Below are 11,888 nucleotides of genomic sequence, written 5' to 3' on the forward strand. Positions count from 1 at the left end.
GGTGGGGGGCTGGGGAAGCAGGCAGGGGATGGGGCATGACAGGGGTCCTCTCATGGTCCCATCCCCGCTCCTCCAGCCCCCCCTGCCCCTACTTACCAGCATGGAGTCTGGCTAAAGCCTCCTGCTGCAGCGAGCAGGGGATTGCCCAAATCGAAGCTCTCCAAATCTTTTCTGAATCGATTCAGAGAGCTTTGAATCAACTCAGACCTTTTTATTGGTCCCGAGATTCAATTTGTATTTAGAGATTCGGCCACTGAATTGGGCTGAATCTCCTCCAGATCAAATCAGCACCTGAAGCTTCGCACAACCCTACAAATGACCCATTTTCTTTTGAAGATACTTTCTTTGGGAGAAACTATAGTGAAGCTTCCCAGAAACTGCAAAATCTCAATCTGATTGGATTCAGAAATGACTCTCAAACAAATTCAATTCGGACCTTTTTATTGGTCCCGAGATTCAATTTGTATTTAGAGATTCGGCCACCGAATTGGGCCGAATCTCCTCCAGATCAAATCAGCACCTGAAACTTCGCACGGCACTACAAATGACCCTCTTTCTTTTGAAGATACTTTCTTTGGGAGAAACTATAGTGAAGCTTCCCAGAAACTGCAAAATCTCAATCTGATTGGATTCAGAAATGACTCACAAACAAAGAGGCAAGCATTTTATAGTCACAAGTTCTTTCTTGAAATCAGTTCAAGGAATCATATTATAAAGCATGGAAAAATGACTCAAGACCACAGAGGCCAAGGTGATTCTGTGTAACACAGGGGTGGGCAAAATGCGGCCCGGGGGGCACATAAAAAAATTTAGAAAATGAATATTTATCTGCCCTCGATAGCTTGCCAGAACTCAGTAAGCAGCCCTCTGCCCAAAATAATTGTCCACCCCTGGTGTAATGGTATCAAGGCAGACAAAACTAAAACAGATAACAATGGCAATTGTCAAATGTCCCATCACCAGGAGCATACTGTCAACCAACAAAACTAGTCTAATTATTATGCTATATCATGGCCTAAAACTAGAACTGAAGGATCAAGAAAATTTGAGGACTCAAAATGAACAAGGAAGTAGACCAAGTCAAGCAACTTGCTACTTATAGGCCACTTAACTATCAAACTTGAAGAACAGTGTCACTTATAAGCAAAAATTAATACAACAAATGCAGATTAGAAGGCAGGGAGAAGCAAATACATGATGTACAAGTGATTATTGTACCAAGATTAGAATAACTTTATTAACTTGGGCTGGATTTGAACAAGTGATGAGGACATCATAGACCCTATAGTTCCTGAGCCACCTAGTTCAATTTTTATGTGAACATTTTAAGTGAAATTAAAATGTCAGAGTTGTTGGGTCACACTGATGTGTGACCAGAGGAGGGGGGGAAAGGCAAGGGAGAATGCTTTATTTGGACAAGCAATTATTCAGCTACTATGTTAAAGCTTACAACAAATGGTTGACCCTTTAAAAATAAGAAATCACAAATTGTGTTGCTATAATTAGGCTAGATCTTTCTGGGAAATAGAATTTAAAGGCCTGACTTCAGGACTAATGTTGCATAACTGTTTATGCAAACCCAGGTAACAGCAAATATTTGACACTTAAGAATGTGATTTTTGGTCTAATACACATTTCATACAAATAAACTCCAACTGTGGTTCTGTACTTAAAAGTTGATGGCATAACCCATGTCCTGAATTACTGTTTCACACACTGACATTCAGACACCACCAGAATTCTAAACTGCAGCAATATTTTTTGTAGTACAGTATGTTACAATTACCCAACAAGTTCACATATTTACTTTCCCAAAGAGGAAAGAAGTACCTCTTCACAATGGTGAAAAGACAGCTTTGTAAAAAAGCCATAAGTAATGCCCCAAACTTATACTGTTTAACTGTAGGAAGTACTTTCTATTTTTCTGAAAATACTGTTAACTATTCAGATGCATCATTACAATAAGTAATCCTCCATTTCAATATTTTGTACAGTTTATGTGGTGCAATTATTTTGAAACCCAACAGCCTAAGTTCCACATGTCTTGCTGAGTAAATATACTACAGCTGCTATCTGAAAATTACTTTTTCTTATAAAAAGTCTACATTATGCAAATACTAGTTAAAATATTTTCTCCTAATTACCTGAAAAATAACACAGCACAAGTGTTATTTTATGTACTTGAATTTCAAGAGATGCAGCTGTTCCTTATATTTACCTTTCAAAAGTTGATGTTTCTGTTTTTCCTTCAGATAAACTAGATCTTGATTTTTTCTGTAATAATTAATGATATTTTTTAATTTTACATCCATAACCGATTACACTAAAATGCAGCAGACAGAATTTTACACTGTGATTTCTTCAAATCTGCACGTTATCGAGATCCAGTGGAGATCTTTGTATAGCTGTTTGCAACCAGTCTTTCACATTAAGGAAAATTTTCTTTTTTTTTTCTTATTTCTTTTTGTTAAATTGGCACATTCCTGGAGCCCTCATTCATATGAATAATCCCAATGACATCTTACTTGAGAAAGGTCTGCAGAACTGAGTACTCACAGTTGGTGTACTCACATGTTTGGTGAAAAAAGAATCAGGAGGACTGTTGACAGTCAGGCAGTGATTAGTAGAATAGCAATAAAAGCAAAATTAAAGTTAATGCAATATAAAGTATTACCCAGACCACTGAATAGTGTATGTTGGAAAAGTTATCTGATAAGCAGGACTTGCACATAGATTTGTAAAGCTCTGGTTGCGAGTGCTTAGTACAACACTTCAAGAGAGAACCAGCTGCCATCCATTGTAACTTATGCTGTTACACAATTTTTCATCAGCAGAAGGTATAACAAGCGAGTTATTCTCTCTCAAATAAAATAACCAATTTTAAGATGGTAAAAGAATGGACAAATTACAGTTTGCTGTCTGGAAATAGCAAGTTTAATTAAAACATCTGCTATAAAATAGATCCTACTAAGTTTCATCTAAATCAATGAAAAAGCAGGGCTTAAATGTTCTCCATCTATCAAGGGGTGAACTGATAGCTGATTTCTGCGAGTCATCTCCCTTGACTTTGCTGTGCTGTTCTCAAGGAAGTCTAGCTAGCCAGTCTTAGTTCTTCCCAAGCTCCTGGCTCCTAGTTCCAGCTCCACTTCTGGTCTCAGACCCCCTTGCTACTTATCAATCCACTAAACAGCACAGATTATGCACTATAATTCAAATACCTTTCCATGATGAGGAAAAAAAATGGAAGACAAATTACAGCTGCTACAAGTAGATTCTATTGGGACAAGTGTATGGAACAAAATGGCAAATACCCAGCTGCAGCAAAATAGCAATCATTCCATGGCACAACAGAAAATTCAACAGAATCATAGATGATGCAGAAATGGTACATCACACCTGAGAACTACTGTTTCAGGGCTCCTTCAAAATTAGAAAACTAGCAGTGAATTGGTCTACACTTCATTCATATTTTGAATTAAGTGCATCTTCTGCAACCATAAAGACAAGAAAGTTAATGTTCATTTTAAATGAAACCAAGCTCCAGGAGCCCAAGGGCAAATTACAAAGCAAAAACCTAGGTTCTAGAACATGTGGGGCTCCATCATACCACTGAAAACACATTTCTATACATTAAACAAAATTCAGTCTTTAGTAGAAAAACGGTGGACAACTATAAGAAAAGACAGCTAAAGCAAAGGGCCAATGGAAAAAGGTTTGCAAGGCTTACTTCAAGGAGCTCCTTTTACCTTTATCCCACTAGAACAGCTGTGCTTAGCAGCTGGCACATGGGACTTCAGGTGGGTCTGGAAATCTGGTGGCAGAGCAGTGGTGGCAGAATTGACTGCTGCTCCGGTGCTGCCAAATTTCCAGACCTGTGGGGAGTCCTGTGAGCTGGATAATGTGAACCCTGTGTGCTACATCACACCAGTGTACAGTTGGGTAGGCACATAGAGTTGCTCTGCAGACAGATCCAGGTGTGTGGGGTTGGGCTGACACAGAATTGCAACCCCAGAACATCCCCACACACTGATCCCAAGTCGGATCTGACTAACTCCATACCACCCATCTGGCTTGCAGAGCCAGAAGGCTGAGCACCACTGCATTAAGAAGATGGATTCCCAGCTTTCCCAAAGAATCATACATCTGTCCCCAAAACTATCATTTCCCACTTAGCCTGAGTAGGGAACTAGTGCTGCTTATAAAAGGAGTACCTACATTGTATTTTGAGCAAGAAGTGCACAACACTGTAAAACAGGCCTCACTCATTTGTGCCCACTCCAGGCACGATCAGGGCTGCACCAAGCTGGTTTCATCACAAATTTGTAAGCCTGGGCATACTTGTAGGCTGGTATTATTTCTTTGGCTATATGCCAGTCTTGCTCAAAATGCTGTACAGCCATTCCTACAGAAGGCCTGTGCTTGGCCAGAGTTCCTCCCTTTCCACTCCCTGGCAATATTTTGGTAACAGCAAACTGCCTTTTTCTGAAGAAAAGGACAGATAGAAAGATAAGTTCAAACACAAAACTTGCTCAGAGCTCTGCAAATCAAGCTGCAAGAAAAAAAAATCTGTAAAGTGCAGAGAGCCTGGAATAAAAGTGGGTGAAGTAGATGTGTGTGCTGTGATAACCTTCAGCTCCTCTGTACGCACAGAACAATTGTGTGCATGCCTGGGAAAGGCTGTTTAAACTGGGAAACAAATGACTGCTTTTCCTCACTTCCCTAAAAAAAAAAAAAAAAAATCATAAAAAAGTGAGAGGTTCAAGGGAAAAAAAATAAAATGTCCAATTCCCCTTAAGATTTAAGTAACATATGCAACACAACTAATAATAGCTTCATTAATTAGATACATAAGTACACTGAGTACCTGAACATAAACTGGAAGTTTCTGATGTTACAAATTTACATAACCTAATTGTCTCTCCAATGTCATGTCATTTCGTAGCAGAAAAAGGACAAGACTGGGTTCTTCATATCAAAGATGTGTTCTGGACATAATTATACAGCAGTATATACATATATTTAAATAGAAATATCACAGTCCCTCAAACAATTCTAGATGTTCAAAAATATTTTTATTCAGACATCTTTAGACCGTAAAAAATATTACCTCAGATTTAGCTTCTCTCTCTCTAATGGAGATTTCAGTCTTTAACCTAGTGGATAATGAATTAAGATTCAATGTTTTCAAATACTAACATTAATATTAAAGAGTGGTGAAAAATGGACAAATATACTTAAAATAAGAAAACATCCTGGCAACTTAAAATGAACTTTTATTGTTGAAATGCATTTTAATTTTGCTTAAAGTCTATTTCATATTTTCAAAAAGACATCTCAACATTTAAAAACATTTATTGTATACATATTGTAAAATTACATGTTTGTTTCATGTAATCTGTGCCTCTCTCACTGATGGAAAAAAATTCTAAAACTATTACTTCAAAGAAATCATTCTGGCTATGCTCATTGATTCTATTTGATGATAGATAATACATATATCCTCAGTGTTAGCAACCGTTTATATAATGAGGAAGTCAAGATATTAGCATATTAAAGTACTGAAGATTTAAAAAAAACCCCAAAAAACTTGCAACAATTTAAAAATTAAATCTGCACATGCTTTTTAAAACTATTTCTCCATACACACAATACCAGTGCTACCAAATAGTCTTTAAAACAGAAATTGAATATTTCCATCTTAAATTGTAGAATCTACTGTATCCAACACCCAGAAAAAGCATGTGTGGATATGTGGATGTGCACACATCTTCTTTGGAATGCTGTACAATATTGAAACTGACCTCTAACTATCACTTGGAGGATATTCTTCACCCAAAATACCTTCACAAGCACAATCCATACATTAGATTAGCTATAAATTATTTAAATGTATTGACTTCTAAAACCACATTAATTAAACAGCTTATCACAACATCACTGTGATTGATTTTCTGTGTTTATATAAGAAAATGTTACTGCAGAGATAGCAAGAAGTACATCACCTGTAAAACCCTGTTAAGTCATCAGTTTCGATATAAAATCTAACCTTTCAGAGGCTTTTTTTTGTTTATAAAATTGCTTGTGGTTGTACCTTCTTTGTTGATGCTGCATTAAAGTCAATTTTAATTTGCTGAAGTATGGTGCTATATCTATCAGACCTGACCTGAGTAATAATGTTATTAATCAAGAATTAAATGATTCATGACCTCAGTGGGGTTTAACGGCTGTTTCTAACATGTACATTATACTTAGCATAAGAAACAGATGTATTGATTTAAATTTTATAACAAACAGATATCACTAACATTAGAAATTATATAATTTATCGTAATTGCTGTTTTTTTCTTGACGAGCCCAAGAGAAAACCAGTGTTAAACATCTTTCCAATAATCTTTAATATTCTCAGTGAACACTTTGTAAATAATGCCTGATAATAACGTCTTCGTAACGTTAAAAATGACTTTGCTAGTGCTATACAGAATCATATGTGATCATTTTAGCTATTATATTCTAATTTATTATATAAAATGTAGCATGCACATGTAAGGGAACAAAAGATCACTTTGTTGTAGCACCTCTGTGTTAGCATAACCACAATGTATAACTAATTAACAGCAAGGAAAAAGTAAATCAAATGCCAAGGCTGCATTCAATAAACAGACACCCAAACCATTTTTGGGGTCAGGGATTTAGAACATTCTTAAATATTTAATCATGAGTATCAATACCAATACAAGATAAAGGTACAGCTAACATTGGTTTAGTTTTTTGCACTGAAATCATTAAAAAATTAGTATAATAAGCATGTTTTTCATAATAACTTGTGTAAGAGACAGAGCAGTTAGACAAACAAGTTGAAAAGACCAGTCTAATTTAAACATTAGCAAATTAATTTCACATAGTCAAAAATCTTGGTATCTGAACAAGATTTTACTGCAAACCTTGCAGTGAAATGCAAGGTTTGCCATCAAATTAAATGCAAGAACAAAATGTGGTATCTGTTCTTTATATTTGTCCCCCTATTAAATTACACCCTCATGGACTTCAGTAAACTATGCATTTAAGTACCTTAAAACTTTACACTTCATTTCTTCAGAAAAATTTCTGAAGTTACTTTTTCAAAATAGGCACCATTTCCCCTCACTCCCTGTGTTGTCTAGCAACAGGGTAGACACCCTATGATTGTCAAAATTCAATAGGACCATTGTGAAGCACAACTGACTATGAAATGATGACTGTCTTTGCTAAAGAGAGGTTGCAACTTCAGTCCCATTAAGAAAAATGAGATGACAAAACTATTCTTCAATCTCTATAAAATAAACTTTCAATTCTGAAGTGTGACCAATAACCTTAAGAATATTCTTCAAATATTCTTCAGAAATATACTATATACACAATTTCAGCAAGTTTTAACTATGGGTATTTTGAAGTCTACATTATTCTGCTATGATAATCAGGGGGAAAAAAAGAAGTTTAATTACTGATACTTCTTACAGATCCCATTTTAAAATTAATTTTGAATTCTAATGGATACACGCATGTATATTATTGTTCTTTACTCAAGAAGCAGTGTTAACACTAAGAAGGATGTTATATAATGTTCATATATAACAAAGAGGTTAAATCCCTGCTAGAAGTTCAAACTGAACTCAATCTAATTATGCTGTTACCTTATTATGAATATCATTACACTTACCTCATTGCAAAACCTATTTTTTTAAATATACACATTGTATTTATACACATTCACATATGAGAAATATATGCTATAAATGGATCATAGTTAGACTCATGAATTTGAAAACTTGTGAAAAGTCATTTACTTTGGATAGTACTAGCAACAGGAACCTGACTGACACCGACAGAGCACCGAAAAAACATTTTTACAGTAGTATGGCCACGCTCTGGTACTCTAAAGTATTCATTAACAGAATGAACAACCTTGAGCACACTGGTTTCAGAAACACAATTTCTATAGACTACTCCCCGTTTTATTCAGGGATAAACTAACTGTTGGCTAGATTCCATCAAGTTGGACAGCAGAAGTAGAATTTAAGATGCTCTAGCTAACCTTATGCAGCACATACTATTATTAGCATTACAGTTGATTAAACTATACCTATATAGCTTGCATTCACACTTCATGAAAGCATTTACATAAAAACAAGAATATGTCTTTTAGATGTACATGGAAAGTATGCACATATGTGTGTCTAAATCTAACATAATACGCTTGCTTATAACAGTGACTGTTCCAATCTTTTTCCACATTTCCAGTGTATTACAATCTTAAAATATGACAGACTCACTCCTTATTGGCCCTTCGGGGTAGACTGGGTACCAGGCTAACCCATTAATAAGGTTGGACAGGCAAGGGCAGGGACTGCAGCCCTAGTAACTGGTTTAATTAGCATGGAAGGTCATTATTCTAACCCTTTGGCTGGAACAGCAATTATATAGATTCATAGATGTTAGGGTCAGAAGGGACCTCAATAGATCATCGAGTCCAACCCCCTGCATAGGCAGGAAAGAGTAAGAAGTTCTTCCTAATGTCTAGTCTGCTAGCTTGTGGCCATTATTTCTTGTAACCCCCTGGGGCGCCTTGGTGAGTAAAGCCTCACCAACTCCCTTCTGTGCCCCCATGATGAACTTACAGGCAGCCACAAGGTCGCCTCTCAACCTTCTCTTGCGGAGGCTGAAGAGGTCCAGGTGCCCTAGTCTCTCCTCATAGGGCTTGGTCTGCAAGCCCTTAACCATATGAGTGGCCCTTCTCTGGACCCTCTTCAGGTTATCCACATCCCTCTTGAAGTGCGGTGCCCAAAACTGCACGCAGTATTCCAACTGCGGTCTGACCAGCGCCCGATAGAGGGGAAGTATCACCTCCTTGGTTCTGTTTGTCATGCATCTGCTGATGCACGATAAAGTGCCATTAGCTTTTCTGATGACCATGCAGCAGTCATGTATCACAACTCATAGTTGGTCTAAGTCTCTCCAATGACCACCGTTCTATTCACACACAGTCCAAATGGTCAGGTCTTAAGCAGATGGGATTTATTCACTATCATGGACAAATCAAGAATTCATGTAAACATTTATGATGTCAAGACCCTAAATAATGCAAAAAGGCCCAGTAAAAAATTACGGCGGTACAGCACCTTCTCTGCTATGGTTAAAATGAATAATTATTTCTCATTTAAAGGCTGGTTATCATAAATGTCCTATAAGTCAGGCAGACTGCCTTGAAATTTTCTGTGTCTCGTGAAAGTGCAGGGAGACAATCAGTGATTTGGGATCATTTGATCAATGGGTTGATAGGATACAATATCTCCTGCTCAAAAAATCCTTAGAATTTAATACAGATCCTACCCACATTTCTGTGCATACCTGGGGCTCTACAGCTTCTAATAGCACCCAAAATGTTCTTACACTTCTCACTCAGCATCTCAAATACTGAATGCCATCCGCTGTTACACTGAGGAAGCAACACTGTTTAACTATCTACACAGACGTGTCTAAGTCTCATGTGCCAGTGTGCATGCACTAAATTGCAACTTTTTCCAGTAAGCCCAAAAATGGGAAGGGTGGTACCCTAAATCCATCTGTCCTCAAATCGTGTTCAAAGCTTTGCCACAATCTAATCTAATCCACATCCCAGATTCCCTCATATGACAATCGCAGGTCTTCTAAAATACCACTTATCATTCAATACAGCCAATACCTATTAAAGTAAATGCAGCTCAATCACACAATACAGTATGTTCAGACATCTGCTCTCCCAGGGTTTTTTTTCCTTCTAGAGTGGCCATTTTTACTTTGAAAAAGAATGGCCTGAATATCTGTACACTCATGGTTTCCCCTGGGAGAGAAGCAACTCCCCCAGGAGAAACCAAATGTCTGTACGTGGCTGATGTTAATACCCAGTGGCTACTGTTAGCTTGCAGAGCAGATTTATGTTTGATTTGGCATGTGGTTTTAGGGGAAGGACCTGGCTTTTAGGAGGTCTGCTACTGAAAATGTAGGTAGATAAGATACTCTTGGTTAACGAGGTTCTTCATCAGCGAGTATAATCCGATCTTCTGCCCTTAATCTTTTTGGTACTTTGTCTAGTTGTGTTTTAATGTGTTCCAAGAAACATGAAATCCACCATTTAAGAGATTATTCTGCAATCCAGTAAATAGCCCAACAGGAATATCAAAGATCACAATTTACCTTTCTTAATTTAAACACTGTAATCATGCTTGTATCTTATTGGAAACATAAAGAAAGGAGAGGAAGTTCAGATGGTACATCATCACAATACTTAAATTAATATTAAGGGCAAGAAAAAAATTAATGTATTAGCTCTTTTAATGTTAATCTTTGAAGTCATTTCATTCTCCTCTTGAATACTTTTGATATCTCATTTCCCAAGTTTTCTTGTGTCACCATTGCTACAGCATAAAATACACAGAAACTAATAAAAAAAAATATACCATGGAAAGCAAAGTTAAGCTACTAGCCTGGGACACAGAGGGCAAGGTTTAATTCCAGTGCTTTCTGGGCAAGTCACTTAGGGCACTGACAGGTGTGAGGGGGTGGGGGGGAAAAAGAGCAAAAACAAAACAAAATTTTTATTGCAAGAAACAGAGCGTTAATTGGACCTGGCTCTGCAGCATTTGTATAAATCAGGCACTTCAAATGGGCTTTTTTGGAAATTTTATCTAAAGCTGACACAATCATCCATGAATGACTTGTGCCCCTGGTGGCTGGCAGGGCACGGCAGCGGTGGGATGTGGCAAGCACCGACCAAAGGTCAACGACCACCCGCAGCCACTGCCGGCAAAGGGCAACGCCCCCCCCCCAGCCACTGCCGGCGGGGGGGGTAGCAGCCAGCGGGATTGTGGACCGCCTGCAGACGCTGCTGGCAGTGTCATCAGCAGGGTGGTGAGTGGCAACCGCCTGGAGGTGCCACCAACAGTGTCAGCGGCACCTTTTTGTAGGGGGTGCACCGCCACGCTTAGGGGTGCACATGCACCCCTGTACACCCTCTACGCGTTGCCCCTGCAATCATCTACAGGGAACCCCCGCTTAACACTGTTTCGCTTAGCACTATTTCACTATAATGCTCATTTTAAATTGATACCTGATTTCACTTAGCGCTCAGCTAGTTTCACTACAACATTTGCGGTCGCCATCTTGGGTCATTAAAAACAATTGCGGTCACCATTTTGGGTCGTCAAATACTTTCAGTTTCGCTTAACGCTTGTTTTTTCAGGAACCAATTAAGAGTGCTAAGCGGAGGTTGCCTGTATTAGATAAAAGTGCCATAAATGCCGCTGAAGAGCCCAATCTATATAGATGCTGCGCGAGCTGGGTCCAACTAATGCAATGCCTCTTTTGGGCATGTGCTAGGCTTGCTGCAGGGTTGTGCGGAGTTTGAAGTGCCATTTTTGGTGGGGTTTTTTAATGTCTGTAAGCAGCCTTAGCCTCTCTGAAAACATCCCCATGGCACAGTGCCTTGCTATACAAAGATCAATGCCAAAAAACCCCAAAAAACATCAGATTGGACACCTCGCAGTGGACGAAACCCTAACCTTGACTGCTACATTGACTACTTCGGGGAAAGAATGAGCAATGAAATAATCAGCAACACACGCCACCACAACAACCTCTCTCTACCAGAGAAAAGGGCCATAGAATCTCTAAGATCTAACCACCAAATAGTAATAAAACCAGCAGATAAAGGAGGAGCCATAGTCATCCTAAACCGTGAGGGTTACATAAAGGAAGCCAACAGACAGCTCTCTGACACCACCTACTACAAAGAACTACAAGAAGATCCTACTCCCCTTTTCACCAAAAAACTCAACAATACCATCAAATCATTTCCATCAAGATTACAAGAAAAA

General features: G+C 38.2%; 1 protein-coding gene across 1 annotated transcript in view; it reads right to left on the reverse strand.

Moving 5' to 3' along the window:
• Nucleotides 1–11,888, reverse strand: part of ZNF280D (zinc finger protein 280D) — a 20,971-nt gene that overhangs the window by 5,341 nt on the left and 3,742 nt on the right. Inside the window, exons 4-5 of the mRNA XM_025197075.1 lie at nt 5,108–5,153; nt 2,219–2,274 (exon numbers count right to left, since the gene is read on the reverse strand). Of these exons, the coding sequence (XP_025052860.1) occupies nt 2,219–2,274; nt 5,108–5,153 (102 nt within the window). The remainder of the gene's footprint in view (nt 1–2,218; nt 2,275–5,107; nt 5,154–11,888) is intronic.

Source organism: Alligator sinensis, unplaced genomic scaffold, assembly GCF_000455745.1.
Source record: "Alligator sinensis unplaced genomic scaffold, ASM45574v1 scaffold250_1, whole genome shotgun sequence".
Lineage (NCBI taxonomy): Eukaryota > Metazoa > Chordata > Crocodylia > Alligatoridae > Alligator > Alligator sinensis.